The sequence below is a fragment of the Poeciliopsis prolifica genome, unplaced genomic scaffold (genome assembly GCF_027474105.1).
Source record: "Poeciliopsis prolifica strain line A6 unplaced genomic scaffold, Auburn_PproV2 SCAFFOLD197, whole genome shotgun sequence".
NCBI lineage: Eukaryota > Metazoa > Chordata > Actinopteri > Cyprinodontiformes > Poeciliidae > Poeciliopsis > Poeciliopsis prolifica.
The window spans coordinates 157890-184172 of record NW_026562572.1 but is presented as its reverse complement, the minus strand read 5'-3'; the positions used below and the strand labels follow the sequence as shown (position 1 = coordinate 184172).

General features: G+C 37.6%; 1 protein-coding gene across 1 annotated transcript; it reads right to left on the bottom strand.

The window, feature by feature from the left end:
- Nucleotides 1-1011: 1011 nt before the first annotated feature.
- LOC129356821 (myosin-binding protein C, slow-type-like) lies at nt 1012-26054 on the bottom strand (the record flags this gene model as incomplete). The annotated part of the gene is made up of 14 exons (XM_055026375.1): nt 25844-26054; nt 15020-15046; nt 13377-13448; nt 11611-11823; nt 10526-10567; nt 10043-10084; nt 8840-8950; nt 7137-7285; nt 6939-7056; nt 6786-6834; nt 6105-6161; nt 2898-3064; nt 2692-2824; nt 1012-1020 (listed from the first exon to the last, which is right to left on the bottom strand). Coding segments are annotated over exons 1-14 (1211 nt in total), but the record flags the coding sequence as incomplete, so codon positions are not given.
- Between the last annotated feature and the right edge of the window lie 229 nt (nt 26055-26283).

Sequence of the window (26283 nt, the reverse complement as noted above, 5' to 3'; positions counted from 1 at the left end):
GTTAAGATTTTTTTTCTTTGATCATAATATTTTTTCACTTTGATTATATTAAGATTTTGTTTGATCAAAGCATTTTTGAATTTCATCAAAGCATTTTCTAATTTCATCAAAGCGTTTTTGTTTTCGACAATTGTATACAGCGTTTCCCCCTGATTTTAGTATTTTTCCCTTTGATAATAGCAGTTTTATCTTTGATGTTAATATTTTCACTTTGATCTTATCATTTCTCACTTTGATCAAAGCAATATTGTTGTTGATCAAAGCATTTTTATGTTCCACAATCATATTTAGCCTTTCTCCTTCATTTTAGCATTTTCCTCTTTGATCTTAGCAATTTTGTCTGTGATTAAAATGTGTTTCCCTTTATTCATAACATTTTTCTCTTTGATCATAATAATTATGTCTGATCAAAGAAATTTTGTCTTTGATCAAAACGAGTTTGTTCCAGCAATGGTATTTAGCCTTACCCTCTGATTTTAGCATTTTTCCCTTTGGTAGTAGCAAATTTTTCTTTGATGATCAGATTTCCTCTTTGATCTTCTCATTTTTGCATGTGGTCATAACATTTTTTTCTTTAACCATAATCTTTGCATTCATCTACATGCTGATATTTGTGTATCAAATGACTGTTTTTAATAACTGTTAAATCCCTCTTTATGTGATGTATCTTTATGTGGATCAACACCTGTTCAACATATAAGCCGAAAGCTTTCGGCTGTATTTGAAGCTGCCTTGTTCTTGCATTTCTCACATTTCTTCATTTGTGATATTGAATTTAGTGTGAGAAACAAAACTGAATGCAACTGGATAGGAACGCTTGTAACACATAATTAGACATGTCTTTCATTTAATTGAGGCCTGTTGAATCTGAACATCTTTCTATATAATAAAAGTTGTTATACTTTATACATTTCTTTTCAAAAAAGGGGTGAGACTACACACAGAGGCATCAGACTCATTCCAAAATAACATGATATGAAGTAATTGAATTGACAAGACGGACACACTTACTTCCTTTGACTAAAAGTCATTGTTGTAGCCAGAATAGGGCCGGATCACAAGAAGTATTTATGACGGTAGGGAGCACCAAGGTATGACAGACAGATGAAGGGGTGGAGAATATGGTTGGTGACAATATTAAAACAAACAAAAAGAGGATAGAAATGAAGATTTTTATAGAAAAGTCTTCAGAACAGTGGGCTCCTGAAGAAAATGGCAGAGGTCATAACCAGAAAACAGCAATATCCTCCCAGATGGCTTTAACTTCAAATGGCTTTGGCTAGAGTATTTGGGTAGTTGCATCAAATTTAGATCTACATACTGTATTTTTTATTATCTGTTTTACTGTCTTATATTTGGTATCAACACCCTTAAGTTAGATTTCAATTCAAAAATATTTTATTGATCTCAAAAGGAATTCAAATAACGTAAGCTAATTTAACATTTAGCTTCAGGAGTAAAGTTTATTTGATTAAAATATCAGTACCACAGATTTGAACATTTAATTATATGGAGGAATAAGACATCTATAAATTCAATTTTACTATTACTAATACATTTTCACTCTGAGTCAGAGTGTGGAGTGCCACACTGTTTATCTACAAACCCTCCCTAGAGATTTACGTAAGAGAGTCACCAGTTGTTTTAGTTTGGATCTTTATCTAAGTTTATCTTAACGTAAAGTGTACTCCAAATATTTATGCAAGATGTAATATTTCATATGCCTGAAAGTTAATTTTCTCTACGATTATGCTAACTAGACTTATATTCTCAACAGTGGCAAATTAAATCATTGGCCTATACATCAACTGCAAGGGAGGAATAAAGCGCTAAATTTTGCTGCACCTCCCTCTTTATCATGTAGTTAAGTGTTTATCCCTGATATTTTTTAAATTATGTTGTTAATTATTATGCTTAAAGTAGCAGAAAATGCTCCTGATTGCTGATTTTCAACAAGTTAACATTGAAATGCAATTATTTTATGACTACATCACTCCAGTTAAAAGGCCTGAACATTGAGGGAGTTGTAACTTAATATATGATTTAAAACTATTCCAAAGCCAGTCTTGGTTAAAGACCTGTGAAGGAGATACCACCTTTTTCCTGTGAAGAGCAGGACATGTATAATGTTAATGTCAATTAAAGACGTCATACAAGGCATGTATACCATTTGATTGCACATGGTTCAATGGATTGCTTTTGTTGGCAAATTGCAAATATAATCGTACTTGAGCCTGGTTGAAATTCATAAAATACTAGTACAAAACAAACTGTTCACCAATTGTATAATGTGAAGTCAGTAAAAGTAATTTGCAGACAGCTTGTAGCTGCTGAAGTTACTTTTAGACTATTGTCACAAATTTGCCTCACAGTCAAGGATCATTTTATAAACATTTAATGGTTGGAAATATGCCAAATTATACATGATCAATTTACTAAGCTCTACTTAATTAATATATTATTTGAATTCATACAAATACTATTTATTTTCCATATAAATGTAAGGAATAAAATAATGTGAACCATTGTACTTTATAGAGGTGACAAAATGAAAATGTACAATAAATTTCTAAAAAATGCATTGCAACAAATTAAAAGCATTTTAATTTGTATTGAAAATGCCTTTTATTTGAACAGTTATGAATCCAAAATGTCAAGGAAGCTGAACACAAGCATAGTATTGTCACCTACTTTGGAGTTGGCCTGATTTCCTGTCCATTCTTGTACCACTTTAGATCCACTGTGGGGTCTGCCAGCTCAACTATCAAGCGGATCTTTCCACCTTTATCCACCTGGTATGCTGGATCCAACTTCTTTGCAAAGGCTTAAAATCACAGCAGTAATCAGTGAAATTCATTTTCAATTTGTTTGCATAAAATATTCAGAAACACATCTACCTGCACTCTTCTTCTCCTCTTTGGGCATCTTTTTCATTCTTTTCAGGAGACCCCTGAGGTCGGTGATGCCGTACATGAAGGCGATTTTCTCATATTGGTCTGGCCTGGCGTTCTTCAGGATCTCCCACACGTCCACTTCTGGGGTGTCATCTTGCTGTTTGTGCTCCCTAGTTTTGCCATGTACAAGGTAAAAATATGAATACACGCACCATACTCTAGGCTTTTCAACATGTCCTGAGGGATTACTATTTACCTTAAAGAAAGGTAATAGGAGTTAATGTAATCATTTTACTGTAATTCTTATATTTCTTAACTATTTTCTTTCACAAGTTCCTCAGGACATGTCTCCCAAAGGAATGGGCATAATACGTAACTCTCTTTGTGTTGACTTTGGATCTGATCTCACATGTTAACGATAAAAAGGTGGATAAAAAAACGGAAGGTTTTGTTTTAGGGAAGTAGAGAGTTAATAGGGTTTGGATGATTTTTCCATGGGTCTGTCCCTCAGGAGTCTACTTCTTAAAACAGAACTTACAACTTTTCTGTTTTGGGACAAAATATTTATTTCCCATGCATCATCTGCACCACAGGTTCAGGCCTTTTCCGTTTTTTGCTATTTTATTTCATTATTACATGAAATAAAATACCAGTAGCACAAGCAAGCAATCTGAAAAACACAAGCATATTTTCTTGTTAAAATATCACTTTGTGGCTTCATAACGCTTTGAATTGAATATACTTTTATTTTAACAATAATAAAACACTTGAATTTATTATTTTTACTGCTGTAAGTCTTTTGGGAATTAAAGGGAAAATAATTAAATAAAACTATCACCTATCCCAAATAATTGTGCTGTAATCTGATTGACACATTTGGCATTGTCTTGCTGAAATGAGCAAGACCTACACCAAAAAATACCCACTGTGTATGATGTAAGAAACTTTAATTTTATTAAGTATTATTGACATTCTCACTGAAAGCTGCTGTATCACATTAGTTGAAATATATTTTGTTCATTTCCTTATAAGATCCAATCTCTATCCCAGTATTCTGATTTCATAATTGTTTGTCCCTTTTTTCAGTTCAACATATTTTTCTTGCTTTGTTATCAGTTCAAGCGCACCAATTCATGAACGAGATAACCACTGGCTCAATAAGCAATGTCCCTCAGTCTTATAAAATAATCTGTTCGTAACTACTCTAATATTTTAGTTTGAGAGTTGCATTTGTTGGATGAACGAAGGGATGGAGGGTAAATATTACAGGTATGTTAAACAGGAATTCTGGTGTACAGTTTAAATTATGGGTGGAACAATTATAAGGGAAAAATTACAAGTGATCCGTCAGAGATTAATGACGTTTTCAATGGGAAATTTTTAGCAAAATGAGGTATCAAACCCTACAAGGATAAATGTGTTTAATTACATGCAGCATGCAGGAATTTAAGAACTGCTCCTGTAAATAGCCCATCCCTTTGTTATTCTCCATTTTGAGTGATCACTTCAGAAATGCTCTTACACCGTTAAATGTTGCATTTTTCCTTAGGACAGGAGATGAGTGTACATATTAGATCAAACAAAGAACCATCAGTCAGACCTTTCTTTCTATGACATTTCCCCAAATGTCAGAAAGGTTGAATTTAAGAAAAAAAATCATGAATTACTATTAAATTATTTCTTGCTTTTCCCATCTGTTTATTTGCAGTCAGTTATAAAGAAAACTGAAATAAACATGATGGCATAACCTTACATTTCTAAACTGAAACAGATGCGTAGTGATAACACTATTTTACAGCATCATTTCTCAATGGCCCACATCAGTAATGATCCAAAATGGCACTCTGTGCTTCATACAGTTAGTTGATGCAAGACCCATCTCTATCATTACTGACTTCTGAGTGAGCAGATAGAAATGCTGCTTTCAAAATAAAGTGTTACCATGCTACAGGAGGCCAACACTCTTGCTCGTCCAATTCCTGGAGCTACATGTCATGCTGGGGAATCTACAGGATTACAGTACTCACCTGCAGTAAGGTCTAATTGTTTTATTACCAATATCTTTCACCTTACTAACCTTTGATTTCTGAATATGTAGGGGAGAAGAAGAGACAGGCCCAAAATAAATGTGTATTTTATCTCATAAACAGTGATACTGTGCTCATAATTTTAATCCTGCACAGTATCTCTACTATGCAACATGAAGTTTATTATGAGCTGCAACAGCAAGTTGACTATAGTGCTTCATCACATCTATTTAAATCAAATCTTACTTTGATGGTATGATAAAGCTGTTTTAATATCTGTGTTTTATTTAAAGGTGCAGTGTGTATGTTTGTCTTAAATTTCCAATTAAGACAAATTGTCACAGTTGTACAAAATGTGAGGAAACAGAATCTTGTTCAGCTTAAAAAAATCTGTCTTTGTTTTTTAGCAAGCCTTTAACATTTACTGCTTTTGAACTTTAAAAGCAGTAAACCAGAATCTTCTACTGGAAATATTTCTGGTCCAAAACAGCAAATACATCCTCTGTGAGCACACCAATAAACTGAGCAAGATGAAACAAATTTTATTTATAATGGAGCCTTTTACAAATGGTTAGCAAACTATGAACTAGTTTTGTATTGCTAATGGACAGAGAAGCACCTAATTCTGCCCGTGTTGCAGAATTAATTCTCAGAATGGAACCAGAAGCAGCAGAACAGCATGTTTGGTGTTATGCTAGCAAGTTTAATTTCTTTCCTCCTTTTTTAGCTTTTAAGTTGATTTTACTGTCAAAATATAGATTAGAATTTGCACCAAGATTTTATACTTAAACAGCTTTTACACATTGCACCTTTAAAACTCATGCTACAGTAGGATTAACTTGTTTTGTTTGTGTACATTTTTAAAACAAAAATTTAATGTCATTGCTGGAGTAAACAGTTATATTTATCAAAATTTTTGACACATTTTGATGAAATATAACTGCCTGACAGAAGAGATATAGAAAAAATTTTTTGGGCTTTGACATTTAGAACTGTGTAATTCTCAACCTCTTCATCTAACACTGGTAATGGCTAGTTTAAGTGGTTAAAAAAAACCTAATTTAACTTCCTGCTATACAAAAGCCTCATACAATATTTACAAAAGATGTGAAATGAAAGAAAAAGAAGCACATCCAAAAAAAATGTGAGAAGGACAAACTCAGGGTCAGGATGTGTTTCTCACCTATGTTTAAGGAGACCACTAAAGTCAAGCTCTCCTGCATCTTCTTGTCCTTCACTGCTGTTGTTAACAAGGAGAAATTATGGAACATTAAATTAGACTTGCAGTTGTTACCAAGAAAACAATGCTATAAGAGCAACACAAAGCAAAAGCTCTGCCGATCAGTGAGTTAGCGTCAAGTTAACTCATGATTTGTGCTTACAGAGAAACCTTTATTTGGTCTTTGTGTGGGTAAAAACTCAAAATAAGGTTGTTTGTGTAGCACTCATCAAGAACAGTCCCAGCCAGAATTGCCACAATGTTTCTGAAATGTTGAAGCAACATTACTGAATAGCAGCATTGTAGTAATGCAGTGGATCTGGGATGCTTTGCATTGCTCTGCATTGTTCAAACTGAGATTTAAAGTGCAAGAGTTGGCCTTCAGTTACACATTCAATCAAGTAATTGACTTGTAATTACCTGGAGGAAAGGTTAATGACATTACAAATATCTTTGCATTTAGTTGTATTACCCAATGGAGAAATGTTCACCACTGCTTCACAATGTAAAATCCTTTTTTTTAATAATTGAATTCCAGCATAATGAGGAATTTAGAGACTTTATTAAATCATGAGATATCTTAAAACAGTTTGCCTCTATATGTATACTGTTCTTTCTGACGTCTCATGGGTTATTTTTTATTACCTTCTTTTGAATGCTGATCGAATATCAATAGCCTGTGAGCTTTCAACTTCTGTAGGACAGAAAAAACATGCATATAATTGCATGATTATTTCCACTAGGAATTTATGTGATCAGTTCAAAGCAATTTTAACATTTTTTATTGTTGTGACCAACCTTTAACTTCCAAATCAAAGGAACAGCTGTCAAACTTGTCCTTGTAGGTCACCTCACATCTGTAGTTTCCGGCATAGTTGTCTTTGGCCTTGATGATGTGCATCTCAAAGGTGTGGATCTGCCAACAGAGCGATGTACCAGGGTTTATAAACAGCACTATTTTTAGAGAACTTGGATGTATGAGTATAGATATGTTACCTTGGTTTGCCGCTCAAATGTCTCTTTAAGTTGCAGGTGTTTCCCTGTCTTGCTGGCTAGGTCCATCCATTTCCCTTTAAACCATTTAACAGTCGGTTTGCGGAGAAGATCTTTAGCTTCCACCTTGGCAACAAAAGTGATGTCACCCCCTGAAACACATTAAAAGGAAATTGACTATTTCTAAAGAGTGACTGAGTGAATGATGCATTGTTTTTTATTCTAAAGACCGATCTAGGAATTTGCTTTCATATCCAGCCCTTTCCTTGTTTACCTTGTCTACTGATTTTTAGTCTGTTTTTAATTTAATTTAGGCCAAGTCCAAGATGCTGTTTAACTGGCTTCTCTACAGAATAGAGGTGTATAAGCTACTTCCTGGTCTGGATCATTTGTTGTTGCTGTTTTGAAGGAATAATAATTTCATTGAACTTCATAGAAACAAGAGCTGCTCCATCCAAAGTAGGATGGATGCCATTTGGGGCTGAGATCCGATTTTGTTCACCAAATATCAACATAGTTGATATAGTTTTCCAGATGCCTTGAAAACCAGCGACTGAAGGACATTTTTAGCTTAATATCTTCTATGAACAAGTTATCAAATACTAAAATAAATTAACTTAAACACTTATCTTTAAGATTTTGCTTCTGTTTAAGTATATTTATCACAACTGACTAGAAACCTTAAACGTCCACTTATAGTATTATGATGGATTTTTCTTGGGCCTGTGCTGATAGTTAAAATTTATAGCAGAGAATTAATGCTGTTCCAGAATTGGCTCTATTTGTATTTACTCAACAATGACATACAAGCACTTATGTACCGGTATCCTGAAACAACCTGATAGAAATATTAGCTTCTTTGTCCTTCAGTGCCTCTATTGACCTGGTGGTGGAGACAATTTAAGTGAACAAATATTCTTGCACAATGCCTTGATCACCTGTTTTATTGTTCACTACACTTCAGACTCTGAAAGATTCTCATTTTCTCTAGCAGAACATAAAAACTGATGCCATCCTGACTGTCCTTAGAATCTGCTGGGATTTTGGCCAGTATTTGGAAAATATTGGACGCTGGTCAGTATTTAAGGGTGTTTTCACACCTGATAATGAAGTAAACTTTGCGCCCACACGACATTGTATTAAATAATCCAAACTTACTGAAAAACCTGTTCCCACTTCAACCTGTGGTGGCGCTGCAACTAGAGCCACTGGAGGAAACACTGAGTGCAACTTCTTTCTTCACACAATATAAACAAAAATGTAGGGGCTGTTGTAGAATTATTCGTTTGTCTTTGGTAAAACAGCATTTCTCTCTCCAACGTTAGACTCCTGCATTTATTTTGTATATGCCCTGCACTGTAGTCCGCTTCCTGCTTTTGAAGCCGTTTCTGGTCCACTTGCATCCAAGTGGATTTGAATTTCTCCAAAGTTCACTTTAATTAAACAAAGAATTAGATTTTAGGTTCAGTCGAGTTCAAAATGAACCAGACGTTCGATTACAGTTCGATTAAAGTGACATATTCAGGACTGATGTTGATGCATTCTGAAAATCTGCCTAATTTAATGGCCTTCTTGCCTCATCCTCAGAATAATACAATTTCATCTGGGAATTACCAGAATGGAACTACATTGGTGTTGTCCAACGAATCTCCTATGTTTTGTATTTCTTGTTAAGAATTCCAGTCTGGGTTTTTTTTAACACTCACCCACAGTGACGGTTCCACTCTGTGGCCTCTCGATCAGCAGCGTAGACAACGGTGGATTGTCGATTGGTTTGTCCACATCCTCTGGGGCCTGACCCTCTCCCAGAGACCACACTGACCAATAAGCAGAAACAAATTCATAACTCAGAATTGTTCTGTTCCTTCAAAAGAATAACAGTCAAAAATCTCAAAACCCACCTGTTGTTTGTGGAAGCTTTGTATGAACAAAGTCTTTCAATTATAAAAGAAACAACTAAAACACAACAGTGAGACAATTTCCCATACATTCAACATTCACACCTCATACAGCAGCAAAAATGTTAGTTTTTTGCAACATGAAAAGCATTAAAACTATTTTAACCTATTTCTACCATCCTAATACTGATTAGCTTATTTCTTAACAGCTAATGTAGAGATGAGAAGCGCCGCCATTTGTGACTAATAATAATACAGGCAGTACTTTTTCAAACTTACGAAGTACTTCTACAAGTTGCTCACCTGAAACTTACAATCTAATGACTACTTTTTTCCACAACTTACATGGTACTTTGTGGAACCTCATTACTGTATTATGAGATATCTAGTACATTTACAGGGTACTTTCAAGAATCTGGTTGACTTGAAAGTACTTTCTAAAGGGTATTTTCAAAGACCAGGCTAAGGTGCTTTGCAACCAGGTACCTTCATTATCTTATTGGTTACTTTCCAAAAATTACAGGTTGCTTACCTGAGTACTTTTAGGAATGAACTGTACTGATTCAAATTCAAAAATACTTTATTGGTCTCAAAGGGAAATTAGACATTGCTGTAACTCATATTAATTCAAACTCTTGAAAGAGTTATTGTAGATGAGTGATGACTGTTGGCAGTAAATATCTCCTGCAGCGATTTGTATTACAGCAAATACCTGAAACAGATAGGTTAACTTTTTAATTGCGGTATTGTCAGTTGTAACTTGCAAGTTCAAGAATGCTGCTAAAGCTGCACCATAATTTCCAGAAAGTACCCTGTAAGCTCTCAAAAAGTATAACGTATTCTGCAGATTTGAGGAAAGTACTAACTGTATTATGCATTGCCAAAAATGTTTTTAACGTCCTTGTTTTATCAGAAAGGGCCGTGAAGGGACAGCTGTTTCTACTTCTCGTACAAAAGAAACAGATTTCTTTTGTTTCTTTGTACTTGTCACTACTTGGAAGTACGAATTACCTGAGTCTTTTCTGCCCGTGGTTGCCACAGGGTCACTATCATCTAAACAAAAAGAAGAGAAATTTGCAATATATTGTAAGAAAAAGTTATGTAAAGTCTCTGAAGCAAGCAAGCAGTCATGAAATCTGAGACGTACAAGCAGTTAGACGTGCACATGGGGATGAAAAGATTCCTAAAGTAAAATAAATATTATTACCAGGATTCCAGCTACTTTGTCATATCAACCAGAATTTTCCTATTAAAACTTAATCTGCTTAGAATTTGAATGCACAAATTGTCACTTGTTTATTGACATTTTGAAGGACACTTCAGTTTGTATTAATTTGTTAGCAAGAAGACGTTTGTATAGTTTTTAAAAAAACACAAAATCTCCAAAATCAAACGTCTCACCCATGTTTCCTGCATTTAGTCATGTTTAATTAGAGTACACTAGTTTGGTAGGAGGGACTGAAACGATGCTGAGTTTTAACCAAAGGATCTTACTAGGCAGGTCAATTGAGAGTTTCTTCACTGTACTGCCATCTTCTGTGGGGAAAAACACAGTTACCATCGAATCATCGAAGGTATTCTAATAATAAAACACGTCATCCTTTTTAGTGTAAATGGTGTATTTGTAAGGAACATTTAAAACAGACTCAGAACCATTTATTTTGTAGCAATCTTTTAAAACTGCATTGGGTTTGAGGCAGCATTACATTACTCCCTGTTTGTTTAATTTATTCAAGTGATTGCTACTGGATCTCTTAAATTTGTTTTATATTTAAGAGAAGTTTCCATTTTATATTTGTCAGTGGATTTAATGAGTTCTTGGTAGCGCGTTCAATAATCATTTATTCATTCGTTTTCTCCTTTTATTTGTTTGTTCGTATGTAAACCTTACCATTTTGGCAGCGATGTTCAAAATTTCAACATTCATTTTTCATGTTTTTTCAAAGTCCAGACTGAATTTCTCACAAGATGTAACAAAACACATACGTTTCATCGTACATCACTCAAAATAGACAGTAAAGCACCACACCATGAAGTAGCAGGATAATGCTAATGTATACAGCTGTATGCTGAGTTCAGTCTGTTTTTAAAATGCCAAAATGTAAAAATATTCTCAATGCAAAGCAACTCAAGATAATTTGAACTTTTCCCACAACTTTCAAAAAGAGAAACATAATTAGTTCAGTATTTAAAGGCACTCATCACATTTTGTCTTTTTGTTTAAAGCATAATAAGAACAATATATTGTAAGAAATAGTTACATGGATTTAACAAGTTAAATCCATGTTTTTACTTTAATGTTTTTGTTTTTCTTATGGAGAATGAGGAGGTTCCTTTTTGATTACTTACCTTTCACACAAATTACATCTGTTTATATTGTAGGAGCTAAAAAACTTCTAACCCAAGTGAAAATAAAGGGTTATATAAAGTCTTTTTAAAAAGCTCAGCTGCTTGGTTATTGGCGTTTGCATTCGTAAGGATCACATCCAATTTTAGTAGCTTTTGCTCTGTAGACCTCATGCACTTTCACTGAGATAGAGACATGGGAATGAGTCACATTTTTAAAGCAGCATACTCACCAGTCGGAGGGGGAGAGCAAGTGCCCTCCTTTACAGCAGGACTAGAGGACTCTGCTTGCTCATTCACCCCAACCCTACTAGGCTCCTGTTGGTTTGAACCGTTCTCGACGGGGTTCTGCTCCTGAGCCACCACAGCCTGTAATGGCTCAGGCCCAGTGGGCTCTGGTCTCTTCCCATCAGTCTCTACTGGCTCTTTCCCCTCTGCTACCGACTCTGTATAGCAGACAAAGCGCCAGGCTGGAGCAGCAAGCACAGAGCACAAACACTGGCTGCCTGACAAGGCGGCACTTGTTCAGGCAAAGACCAGATGGATGAAACCTCGCCTTTGCTTTTTGACCTTAAAAGGGGACCTATTGAGCAAAATTCATATTTTGGGTGTTTCTCTACTTCCATTTTGGTTTCCACTTCTTCTAGAAACAGCTTAAAAAATATGCCCAGCAATCAGTGACGTGCGGTGAGGTTCATTGCTGGTGAGGCACTGACTTAATCATAATCAGATTTACAAATATAGACCCCCTGCATGTTATTGTTTACATTAGGAAACTTCTCACATGCGGACAACGCCGGAGGGCAAAAAAAAACTATTCTTTAACAATTCCATTACCTCAATCAAACTTGGATATGGAGATACTTTATAGTATAAACCACGGGGTGAAAATAGCAGTATAAATTATTTTATCATTATTTTTCCATGATGCCTCCCCTGACTGTACATCATTGCCAGCCATATTTTGACAGTAAGTTAAGGTTTTTATGGTGTCTGGAAAACCTTCAAAATGTAACGTCACAAATCAGCAGGCACTGCACCTCACCTAGCAACCTAGCGAATCCCAGCCGAGCTCTGGCACATTTGGTCAGCTGTATGGGCTGTACTGTGGCTGCTGGACAAGATCATTGTTTTTTGTCGACTTGCCATGGAGAATCCACTTGGTGCATTGTTGTTGGTTGTGCAAAGAGGCTCCACTTCTGCTTTTCAAAGAAGTGGTTGTATAATTGCACGTCTGTTTGCTGCTATTTTCACTTGAGAGTGTAAACATTGAGTTCGGTGAGTGAGACCAGCAGCAGCTTATTTGGATTTAAAGTGACAAGACGCCCTAAAACATATCATACTAAAAGGAGCTCAAAATAGGAAAAACTGATCAGACTAAAATCTCATTGTCTGAATGATTTTTGTACAAAAAAATTAATAAACATGTCTTGTATTGCCCATATACCTATCCTAACCTGTCCAAGGAAGCATAATAGATCACCTTTAAACTGTTTTAGCATGCTAATATTTGCCAATAACATCTGACTAATGTAGAAATTTCCAAATTCAAAGCTTTATCCATCTGGTCTTTGCATAGCTATACTGTAGAGTGATCAAGGAGGCAGGGATTTGCTTCATGTATGATCTGATTGCTTGTAAAATTTAATTTGAACAGTTAATTTACCAGAGCCAAATCCCTTTTCACACCTCCTGTTTGATGACTCTACCTGACATATAATGTCACCAACAAAGATACAGCCACAGCTTGAATTAGTAGCAGCATCATAATCCAGTTAGAGGAGCATATGCACCTTGACTTTATTGCTCTAAGCTACCTAAACCAAGGTTTTGTGTGAACATACAGTGCAAGAAAAGTGCAGCTTCAAGCCTCCTTAAGTGAATTAAGAACAAAAAACAGTGATGGCACACAACACAAAAACGTGATGTAAGTGGGATGTGCAAGAGGTGCCACAGTGTCGGGGCGTGACATAAACGATGAAGTGGCAACATTACCCACCTGGTGGGGGAGAAACCTCCAGGGAAATCTCAGGCAGGGTTGGGGCACCATTACTGTCTGGGGCAACACTTTCTGAGCATGTGACAAATATATTGGTGGATGGAGCAAATGCTTTAAATGAGCACAAAGCTTCAACATCTGCACTCATTCACACACTCACGCAGGTTACCCACTTACCTGAACAAAGCCACACACCCTTCACCTCAACAGATTTTACTCTTTAAAGTTCTTAGCTTAATGCATAGCAGACATGGAGTGAATTGAACAACCACTTATTGCTAGGAAACAGTAAAATCCCTCCCATCATGTCACCAAACAGTTTGGAGGAAGGCATCTTTTACCAAAGTTTGTGAAAGTAAGAACCTCATAAAGTGGTTAGATTTTTATTTCTAATCATAAGCTTCATAAGAATTATTTTAAAAGTATCATTTGTGTGTCGCACTCAGAATGTAGCTGTAATTGTAGCGTGGAACTGAAAACAAATGCATGCTATATAGATTTTTTTATTATTATTTTGTAAAATGTTTTCTTCCACTTCACAATTTTCCACTTCTTTGAGTTGATCACACAATCTAAATAAAATATATCGCAGCTGGAGGTTGCAATATAATAAAATGTGAAAAATATAAAGATGGATTAGTAGGGCTGTCAAAATAAGCAATACATCATTTAATCATTTAAATTAAAATGAGCTCAGTAACTTAAATTTGCATGATTTATCTCTTGTCTGTTCATCTTCAGTCTGGTGTTTTTACCTCACCTAGCCAATTTTGTGACGGTCAATTTTATTTATAAATTAATTTTATTTGTTGTTTTTGTTTGGTTATTTTGGGTGTTTAAATGTCTTCCAGTTTAGGTGTTAAATATTTGTTTGAGTTTAAAGTTTGTTGCTTTTTGAGAATGTGGTTTTGCATTATTATTCCATTACAGGAATATGGTTTCAAAATAATACTATCATTTATCACGATAACAATTTATTGTCCACCAAATTTATCATGACAGGGCTAACTAAAAGCGCTCTGCATCTATAAACGCATCAAGTTTTTTTATAGTGTTGAGCTACGAGCTCGTGGACAGAATTATTTATCTGAACGGTTTATTTTTAGTTAAAAAGTTGAGCTCTTGCCCCCTCGACCATGTTGGAGCCCCAAGATGCTCTGGCTCCAAGGTCAAACCCTCAGTCCCCGCTAAAAGCCTGTTAGATGCCAGCAACTTGCTCACATGGGATGGCAGGGCCGTCAGCTGAAACAACAACGGGGGATCAGCTGGTGTGGGAGAGGAATGCATGAGATGTTGACAGCCTCGTCACAGATAAGTCCAGAGAGCAGCAACACATCCATACTGCTGTGTATTGGCTCCACATTTACACTCCCATGTGTCTGTGTCGCCACTTTTACACCACTTTTTATTGTCAAGATGCATTTCTTTCTGCCCTGCGCTCATGCAGGTCTGTGCTGGCTTGTTTGACGTGCAAATTTGAACAGAAAGTCTCTATAAATGTATTGATTTTGATCTTGCTTTTCATTTGTTAGTTATTAATTTTTGAACCAAACTGTGGAAGATTTCTGGTAGAAAATGCTCTTTGGAAGCTCTAATCTGCTTGCTAGTCTGTGAGGTGACCGTGAGATAAGATGTGCACTCACCTTCTGGCTGGCCATTTGGCGTCTCGTCTGCAGAAAGACAAACAAAGCAACAGACAAGAGAGTAAGACATCTTGTGTAATGTCTTTAATGTAATTATCACCTTTTTGTTTTCTTCTGTTTGAACACTTTGACCCCCTCTTTCATACATGCTAACCATCAGCTTTGTTGTCTTTGTGCTGGATTATGGCACACACTCACAGTTGATCCTGCATTACATGAACTAATTAAAAAACTTTACAAATTTTACCTTATAACTGTACGTTTACTTACTTATATCTACTTGAGTAACGTTTTGGAAAAAGATTACTTTTAGGAGCATTTTTACTTGGCCGTGCTTTTTACTTGAGTAATTTTATTTTGAAGTATCAATACTCTTACTTGAGTAGATTTTCTGGATGCGCTACCCACTGTGAGTAACTCCACGAAATAAAAAACAAACATGTTTGGACCAAAAATTCACTAACAAAAACACCTGCAGTTTTTGTTAGTTTCATAAGTTTTACACTGAAAGAAATTGATTTGGAAAAATGTTTATTTTCCTGGTTTTGTTATTAGTTATGTCCTATGAAATATTATCATTTTGTTCTTTAGAGTACCAAAATTTCCATATATATCTGGTCTGTCTAATGTAATTTTAAATTTTAATATATATATGTTTATTGAGTTTTCAAAATACAACATACAGAAACCATGCACAAGTGTATGAAGCACACACACATTTAACAGATTACTATGTGAGAGAGATATACTCTTACCAACAAAACAGTACAAATAAAAACATACAATAACCAAAAGTAAAATAAATTAAGATGCGAACAGGTCGAGACAATTATCTAGATAACTGGATACAGTGCACTGATTACCATTTACACTTCCGGGTGTTACAACCAGTCTATAGAGGCACAGGTGGCATATTGAGGGACTGAGCGAGTTGGGGGTCACTGAGATCGAGAAAGATGGTCCAGGAACGGCTGCCAAATGCGACAGAACTTATTAGTGGAGCCTAAAGCATCATACCGTAATTTCTCCAAATGGAGAATCCCAGTAAAATCACTTAACCACACTTTAAACTGAGGAATCTTGTCGGTTTTCCACAATCCTAATATTACTTTCTTAGCCGTTACCATTCCATACATCACAGTCGTTTGCATAGAGATGCCGCAGTTCTTGAGTGAGGGAGAATATCCAAACAATGCAATCTGGGCATCTGGAACCAACGAGCATCCATACACTTCAGAAAACAAATTAAAAATATCACACCAATATTGCAGGAGCCCAGGACATGACCAGAACAGATGTGCCAGGGAGCCATCAGCGGACCTACATCTATCACATTTTGGAGATATTGAGGGGAATATTCTGTGCAATTTCATTTTAGAGTAGTGGAGTCTATGAAACACCTTGAACTGAATTAGCTGATGTCGTACGTTGATAGAACATGACCGGATCCTCCCAAGACCCTTTTCCCAGACCTCACTCCCAACCTGCAATCCCAGCTCCTCCTCCCATGCAGCCCTCAAGGAGTCTGTAGTAAAATTGATTTGCTCTGCAAAGATGTCAACAAAGCTTGAAATTATTTTTTTTGATTCTGGGGAGCCAACAGTATTTTACAGATCTTATTTTCTTCCGGGAGAGATACAAAATTCGGGATGTTAGTTCGAACATAATTTCTAATTTGCAGGTATCTAAAAAAATCCGCATCCGGAAGAGAAAAACAGCTCTTCAGCATTGCAAATGAGGCGAACTTTTTGTTAATATACAAATTTTTCAGCGTAATTAGGCCTTTTAGTCTCCAATTTTTAAATGATACATCCGACAGCGATGGGGGAAAAGCATGATTACGGTACATTGGGGCATGAACTGAGGTCTCTGGTAGGTTGCAGTATATCTTAATTTGTTTCCATATTTTCAAACAATTTAAAACAACCATATTATTTATTCCATTATTTGTTGGAGATGTTGGCGTCGAGAAAAGAAGTGCCGAGAGAGAGCTATTTGTAACACTAGATCTTTCAATAGCCACCCAGGGGGGAGAGTTTGCAGGAAGTTCCTGAGTATCATCTTCCTGCCAATACATCAGGGCCCTTGCATTCGCTGCCCAATAGTAGTGCTGGAAGCAGGGCAATCCCAACCCCCCCATCCTTCTCGGTTTGTGTAAGTGAGTTTTTGATATTCTATGAGCTTTAAAGCCCCAGACAAAGGGCAAGATTATTGAGTCCAGAGATTTAAAAAAGGCCTTCGTTATGAAAATAGGCAGACCCTGGAAAAGATATAAAAATTTAGGCAAGGACACCATCTTAATAGCATTGATGCGGCCCATCATTGAGAGTGGGAGTGTTCTCCATCTATCAATATCTTTCCTAAGGTTATCCACTTTTTCTAAAAAGTTCAACTTGAAGATTTGTTTAGGGTCTTTAGGCAGAATAACTCCAAGATATTTCAGTTTGTCAGTTATCTTAAACAAGAGGTTATCTAAGAATTCAGGAGTGAGTCTAACACCTAGTGGCATAAATTCACTCTTCTGCCAGTTAATAGTGTAACCTGAAATCTCGCCAAATGATTGAATGAGGTCTAGGAGAATTGGTACTGATTTCTCAGGCTGTGATACAAAAACAACAACATCATCAGCATATAATGAAATGTGATGGTCAATGTTTCCCAGCTGAATTGGTTTGATTAGGGAATGTTTCCTAATACTAATGGCGAGGGGTTCCATAGCAACCACGAAAAGTAGAGGGCTAAGGGGGCAACCCTGACGGGTTCCTCGATGCAGGAGGAAGGGCTCTGACTTGTCCTGGTTTGTGAGGACAGAGGCAGAGGGTTGAGCATACATTGTTTTAATCCACGACACAAATTTACTACCAAACCCAAATTCCTCAAGTACAGTCAAAATGTAAGGCCACTCCAGTTGGTCAAACGCCTTTTCAGCATCCAGGCAAATAGCAGCTCCCTTAAACCTACTGTCAAATTTGTGATACATAATGTTCATTAACCGCCTGATATTAAAGAATGAAAACCTTTTAGGGATGAAGCCCGTTTGGTCCGGATGGACAATAGAGGAAATATGTTTATCTAGCCTATTTGCCAGTACTTTAGCAAATATTTTAATGTCGGAGTTCAATAGTGAGATAGGGCGATATGATGAGGGCTCTGTCTCCTCCCTACCTTCTTTATGTATTAATGTGATATTAGCTTCATACATAGTGGGGGGAAATTTCCCTGAATCAAGAGAGTGAACGAACATCCTCTGGAGGAGGGGAGCAATCTTCTGGGCATATCTCTTATAGAGCTCAGTTCCGAAACCATCTGGTCCTGGGGCCTTGGCATTGGGAAGTGATTTGATTACATCAACAATCTCTTCCACAGTAATGTCTGCATTGAGCGCCTCTCGCGCGACTTCACTCATCTTTGGGAGGTTCAGATCTTTAAGCCAGCTTGAGATATTTCCTTTTGCTTTAGACCTGTATAGTTGCTCATAATATTCCTTAAATGAATCGTTTATTTTTCTTGGTTCAATTACAATTTTTCCTGTCTTGGATTTAATTTTATGTATTGCCCTGTTGGCCTGCAAGCCCCGCAGCTGACGAGCCAACAGTTTATGGGGTTTATCACTCAGCTCAAAGTGTTTCTGCTTAATTTTAAACATCTGATCGAGCACCCGCCTGGACAAGATAGTATTATATTCATATTTTAAGACAAGGATGTTTTCTAAAGTCGAAGGATTGGAAGAGGACTTGTAATTAGATTCTAAGCGTGCTAATTCAGTCTCAATTTCTGAGAGGCGTTTCCGTTTTTTGTTTTTCAGGAACTTTTCAAAAGAAATAATATGACCCCTGATCACAACTTTGAAAGTTTCCCATAGTGTAGAGTCTGTAACATCTTTTGTATCGTTAGTATCTATAAAGTCAGAAATTTTATCATCTAGGAATTTACAGAATGTCTCCTCTGATAGAAGGGATTGGTGGAAACGCCAGAAATATTGTTGTTTCCTATGGTTAAGATCGAGAGTCAGTGAGATTGGAGAGTGATCAGAGATTAGAAGCGTATGGTATTTGGAGGATATCACATTAGGTATTAGTTTAGCATCCAACAGAAAATAGTCTATTCTTGAATAGGATTTATGCACATTTGAGAAAAAGGAATAGTCCCTGTCCACCGGATGCTGCAGTCTCCAAGCATCAACCAAATCTGTTGTTGTCATGAGGTTGTTCAAAACCACAGAGGAGGAGGAGGGTGGTTGTCTCGTTCGGGCTGATCTATCCAAATGGGTGTCAAGCACGCAATTGAAATCCCCTCCCAAAATTAGGCATGTGTCAGCCAGGTCCGGGACCAGGTTGAATATTTTCCTAAAGAAGCCTGGGTCGTCGAAGTTAGGGCCATATACATTAAGAAGCGTGACATGAAAGGAATATAGATAGCCCGTTACCAATATAAATCTGCCATTTGGGTCAGTCACAGTAGAGATGTGTCTGAATGGAACTGTCCTGCGTATCAGAATTGCCACCCCACGAGCTTTACCTGAAAAGGTGGACTGAAAAACTTGGTTTGCCCAACTGCATCTCAGTAACCCCTCCCTCCCTGGCCTTATGTGTGTTTCTTGAAGGTATATAATGTCCGCCGATAAGCTCTTTAAATGAGAGAATACTTTAGCCCTTTTTAAGACATGCCCCAAGCCCCTAACATTCCAGCTGGTAAAAGTTATGCCACCGCCTTGCGAAGATGTGTTATGATGCACAGAGATTTTTTAATAGAATGTCTTCAGTGCACTCATGAGTTAGCCTGACCAAGTATTGAAACACATAGAATATTTTTTTAAACATAAAAAACCGACAACAAATTCCCCCCCACCCCCCATCCCACTTTCCCAAACAAAGCGAGAGTAAAAGCCCCACATAACCAAATAGGGGAAGCCGGGCCGCGTGGGCCATACAAATACGAAACCAACTCCACAAAAAGGCTCCCTCTCCCACTCAGATTTTACAAACTTAGATTATGATACAAACATTAAGCTGTTATAGAAGTCATTCCGGTCCTCAGTGACCCGAAGCAAAAAGCACATACCACAGTGTCTCCAACTTCCAGATGCTCAGTGATTCTGTAAAGTTTCTGCAAAGACCTCTGCATCCCGCGGGGAGGAGAACGTCTTATCCGTAGAGCCGATGGTGACACGTAAACGTGCTGGGTATAGGATGCCGCACCTCGCTCCTGCATCCTGCAGCCGCTTCTTTACGCCGTCGAAAGCCTGCCGCTGCCTCATCACCTCCGCCGGGTAGTCAGGGAAGATGTGAATCGGCTTATCCTCGTGGCGGAGGGGGAACTGCTGACGGGCCAGTCGTAGAATCGTCTCCTTCACATGGAAGTGGTGAATTCGTGCTATCATTGCTCGCGGCCGCGCGTTGTCGCCAGTCAGCCTGGTTCCCAGCCGATGCGCACGGTCCACCTCCAGCCGCGTGTGAAAATGGTCCGCACCAAGCAGTTCTGGAATGAACTTCGTCAGAAACTCTCTCGGAGATCCACCCTCGATTTTTTCCGGCAATCCGATGATTTTAATATTCTGCCGTCTGCAACGGGCCTCCAAATCGATCAGTTTCACGCGTAGAGCTTCATTCTCCGCCCGCATCCTGGCACTGGTCTCTTCCAGTTTGGAAAGGCGGCCCTCGTGGTTAGATGTAGCTTCTTCCACCTCTTTAATCCGGTCGACGAGGTTTAATAAAGATGCCTGGGTCGAAGCTAGTGCTGCTTCGAGATCGTTAAATCTATCATTCATTGTCTTGCTCATATTATTTATTGCAGCTAGGATGGTGGAGGATCCCGAATTATGCTCACATGCTAGTTCAGCTTCTGTTGCGGTCGTCGCTTGTGTAGCTAGCTCCGACACGTGCTGTCCAGTCGTCTCTTCCGAGGTCTTATCTTGCTTCTTTCCTTTATCCGCCTTGGGTTTAGTCATCCTCGATGTCAAGACAGTCGGTCAGAGCAAGGAGGAACCGAAAAATGAGTAGAATATCAATGCAAATGTAAAATTATTTTGAGCGGTGAGGAGCCGAAAGAAACACGTCTACTCCATACGGTGCTCACTTGCGCCCCCCATGTAATTTTAAATTTTTAATCATTTTTTACTCTTAATTGAGCTACTTTTTTACATTTCATTGTTGAAGTAGTGCGACTCTTACTTGAGTAAAATTTTTGGGTGCAATTCTATTTATGATGCAGAGCGATTTGTTGCCAACATATTTTCAGACTCTTTTCAGGCATAACTGCTTTAGCAAACACTTCGCATGGAAAAAACGTACCTCCTCAAACAGACTATTATCTTAAACAGATGCTTCATATAATGCAACATCTTCCAGTTGCCAGAGCCTGTGCTTTTTCTGGTAGAAAATGAAAAATGGAATCAAATCAGTTAGGAAAACAACTTGAAATACTTTGGTATTTTAAATAAACAGAGAAAATGTCAGATGCGGTTCTAATTTCAAAGAGTTTTCTTTTCCAAGCTCACTAATCTGGGTCTGACTCAATGCTCAGTTTTTACTTTTTAGATATGTTTGAAAAACTTCTAATGCTGAGCCAATAGAAGCTTATTGCAGCTGCTTTTGTCTGGGATTTTATTCTTTAGGTCATTATCCACATTTCATAGTCAAAGGAGAAAGTCAGAAAGTAGACAGGCCAGTAAATTCAGAGCTTTGCTTCTTTCTTAACCAATCAGAGCAACACCCATTTTATTTAAGTAGATTAGTCTCCTGCTCCTATCATCCCTCATGAACAAGATACTTGGATACTTAGTACTGACACTCTGCTGCTTGGTCACCAGTCTTAACACCAACACCACTACCGAAGCTGTTGCACATCCAATCCTACAATCTGCCTAAATGATTGAATATCCTATGTTAGTCATTTCATGATGGTGGAAATCCAAGTTCAAGTTGACCCTATGTGTGTTAACGATTAGCTTAGACCAAGAGATGTCAGACAGCAGGGGGAATAAACTGTATGTCTTTTAATTTGATGCATGTAAACTTCTGGTTTCAACTGTATCAATCAATCAAATCTTATTTGTATAGCACATAAAATTTGCTATACAAATTTTGCTCTACAAATTTTATGTACAGCAAATTGCTGCACTTTGAAATGCAGTAAGACATTTCAAAGTGCTTTACATCATAACAAACACAAAAACACAAAGTCATCAAGTGGGGGGGTTTCTTGCCTTTGCATCCACAAAAGGTGGACATTAACAAATGTAATCTGAGAATGGCCTGTGAACAGAAATAAACTAAAACTAACACTGAGCTCAGCATAAAGGCATTGGAAACAGGATAGGGACAGGCTCAGAGGAAGAATGAAAATACTCTTTTGATGGAAAGATGTGGCCATATGGGAGAGTGAAGCTCAATCTCCAACTCATTAACTGAAACACAATATTTTTGCATTCTGATGCTTTCATACAAGCTGTTCATTTGAGGTTAAAAAGGACTATTCTAAAATAAAAAGCAAGGATAAGCACTGGCTGAGCTACGACTTTTCTTTTGTTGGTATCCTGTACTTATGTCAAATGGCAACGGTACAAGTCTGATTGTGAACTCTCTTCTTAAAGGGTCCATTAGGCTTCCTTCTCAATCTCAAAATGAACCACTCTCCAGTCTCACTTCATAACAATGCGATGCTGGCCACTCGACCACAATCCTGCAGGGTCACATCATCCACCCAAGACTGAACCTTAGCCTCTTGGTCTCATCACCGCTGAGATAATGAGTGTGGAGAAAGGTTTTGTTTTACCCCGGAGGGCTCCCAGTGCAGCTGATATGGCTGCAGGTATGTGCAGCTGTTGTCCGTGCTGGCCTGCAGACAGAAGGGCTCATAGAGGCTCAAATGAGAGCCAAATTGCCACCAGCTTCATATTTTCCTTAAATAAACCTTTATGATGTTGGCAAAGACAATCTGATAGCAAGACTGTTTGTTCCCATCTTTGTTTTTTTTTATATCTGTGACTTCTTTTGTCTTTGGCTGAAGTAGATGAGAACTGCCCTCTGGTGATAATTAACTGCTGACAGCCCTTCCCCTTTTTACCACAGGTTTGATGAATGATGTGATATCCCGTAACACAAAGCAACATGGCCATGAGGCAGAGTCAGGAGAGACTGATGGATAGGATATAGTAAATATCATAAGGTGAAGACATTGGTCTTGCCACCATTTACACTACGAGGTTGTAAACAGTGCAGACAGCCCCAAAGGGCCATGTGGGCAAGTTTAATAGGGAAGTGCCTGACCTCTAAGTGATCCATCTTTAGCAGAAAGTGGCAGCGAGACGTCTGCGTTGGTGCGTGGTAGGAAAGGAATTGGGGGAGCGGTTGGGCAGCGATAGTTGGAGATGGCACCGGACTAGGCACGGGGATTAAAAGTGCGTTCATTCTGAACTATTCCAGGGACAAGAATGTTTCCCAAGAGACCCATAGACGACCATTTCTAATGTTGACTTGGGTGTCTAAAACAACGACGCTGGCCCCTCCTCTTCCTCAGCTGTTCAGATTCATTTAAACAACAATAGTTTTCCACTCATTTATCTGCAGGTTTGGCAGCTATTTTTGGGAAGGATTTGTTTCAGACATTTGGACTTTACTTTGCCATGGCTTAGTGTAATGTTGAGGTCTGCGGATGGAAAGCAGAAGTTATTATAATGTGTTTCTGATTCTAAAAACAATACCTTCTAAACTTTAAATGCACAAATAAACAGACAAGAGTCGATCCACTGGGCTTTGAGAACGCTAAATGTTTTGACATTGAGTTTAAAAGAATTTTCTCTTTCATCTACAGCTTTTAATTTACTTAAGAAAAAGAACCAGAGTATTCATTGGAAGAAAAATGTCTGGATAAAAACACTGATTTCTGCAACTGAGTATTAGAGCCACTCTAAGAAGTAAAACAACATAATATGAGAATAAAGTCATAATAATACGAGAATGAAATGTAAATAATGCAAGAATGAACTCATATCATTCTGAGTTTAAAATAATCTGTGGTCTCATGTTACATTAACAGGACTTTATCCTTGTTATTTTCTAGCTTGTTTTTTTTTAGTATGGCCCTAAATCTTGTTGATTTCTCCAAACAACTTACAGATGATTCTTTAGAGTTACCATGAAACTTATTGGGATCTTGCTTCTCAAAACTTGTTCCTGACTAATTTGGACTGGATCTATTGGTAAAAGTCTCGTTTCACCATATTTTCCTTTGCTAAATAGAGATCAGGACAGATTGTACCACAATAGCCATTGCCATAATAAAAAGATGTTAATTGATGGCCAGATTTAGGTGGAAGCTTCTACTTTGAGGTAAAATTATTTGCATCTGGAAAAGATTTATAGCTGCCATAAGCTGTTTCCATTACAAATGTGGGCAAAACCTGGTCAATATTCTGCTAATGTTAAAACATTAAATTTGCAATTGCTGTGCTTCCATTAAATAAGAAATGCAATTCAAATTACACTTGAATGAGTTTGTCCTTTCCATAAGTCATTAAAAAAACATCCCACCTCATCATCCTCCAATATCTGGTTATTTATCATGGACAAGTGTTTCCATTGCAGTTTTGTGAAATAAACCAATTTCAATACAACCATTATCCTACTGCCTGTTTAATTTTTTAACTGTCATGTTTCCATTAAGCAATTTTATTTTCAAAATGTCAAATTGAACAATTATATAGTCAGTGGATCGCAGCTGTTAACTAAAACTTGGAGGAAAGTCAACCTGTTGTCTCCAAGAACCAGGTATTTTAAACCGTGTAAAGTTGGATCTGTAGTTTGGCTGAAGAAAAGCTCCTAAAGATCTTTAGTAGAACAACAAAATCTTAATGAACATCCTGATTTATCCTTTTGAGATGCCAGTTAAGTGGTAATGGAAATGTGTTAGAATCGTTCCCCATTTCTTTAGTGATGTCTCACTGCAGTCAAACTATTAAACCAAGTCTTATTTTAAATCTCTGTGTTTTGGGTAAATCTGCACAGAGACTATAGGCAAAAACTCTAAATACAGAAAAGCACCAGTAAATCTTTAATAGCCATTAAAACTTGCATTTTTTGCCCAAACACTAAACTATACATTCAAGTTATTCTGTATGCATTTGAGTGGCCAGAGACCTGGAGACGGCTTTGCTAACAAGGAATTAGCAAGGCGTAATGCCTATGATGACAGACACAAGCAGAGTGCTGATGGACATGAAGGTGCAGATGAAAACGGATTTGCTGGGCGGGACAAAAGGTGGGTTGTGATGGTGGTTGGTTGAATTTGGATGTGGAGGGGGAAGATCTCGACAGACAAAATAGGCCGTTTCTGCTTGGCTACACAAGTCATCAGGAAGGCATTTAGAGGATCTACCCTTGTATGACTTCTCTAAATTGAAATTGCATCATCCTTCCTGAGACGTTTGCTTCACCAGATTCCTGCGCTGCTCTCCATCATCGGATTGTTCTCCAATCGGGTGCAACAACACTACCCATCCACACACCTCGGGTCAATTCTTGCACCAAAGATGGCAGAGACACGCATATATCAGTAATACAATACCACTGTCAAAGTCACTTTGAGGATTCCTGTGTACGAGCTGGCAGGCAAGCCGCAAAGTGATGGATCCCCTTGAGTGAGAAGCAACTGTTTCTGCTCCCTCAAAGACGTATTAATAGAAATAAATTCTTTGTTTGCATCCCAGGTCCGTAATCTATTAAACATGTTACTTTTTCACCCAGAATTTGGTTAAAACCAGCAGAACAGCAGGTGTTGTTTGGATTTTTTAAATGCATGAAGGCAGTTTATAATCAGGACTCCTACCTTTCTTTGTTGGCTCTGGCATCTTGAGCCGGCTTGCAAGAAAACTTTAGATTTCTGCAGGTAGATGCAGTCAGTGCGTGTGACTTTAAGTCTTTGGACTCGCCTTAGTCCAGGTAAACTTTGATGATTATGATGACAGTTTGCAAGAAATGATGATCCTCTTAAACAGCAGCTGATGAGGATGAGTCTTAGTAGGGGGGAGACAGGAGGTCCAGTGGTAGATCCGGGGGGGCCTGGCTTTTAGGGCTTATATTGAGAGGAGGAATGCTCCTCCTCTCCATTTGTGGAGCTCTGTGCTGCAATTATAGCACATATATTGTGTAAAATAATAAAACAATTACAAGATTTTTATGTCCTTGGCTCATGAATATCATATTGTCACCTTCCTAAAATGATAATGGTGATTGTTTGTGCCAAAAATATCTTTCTTTCTTTTTTTT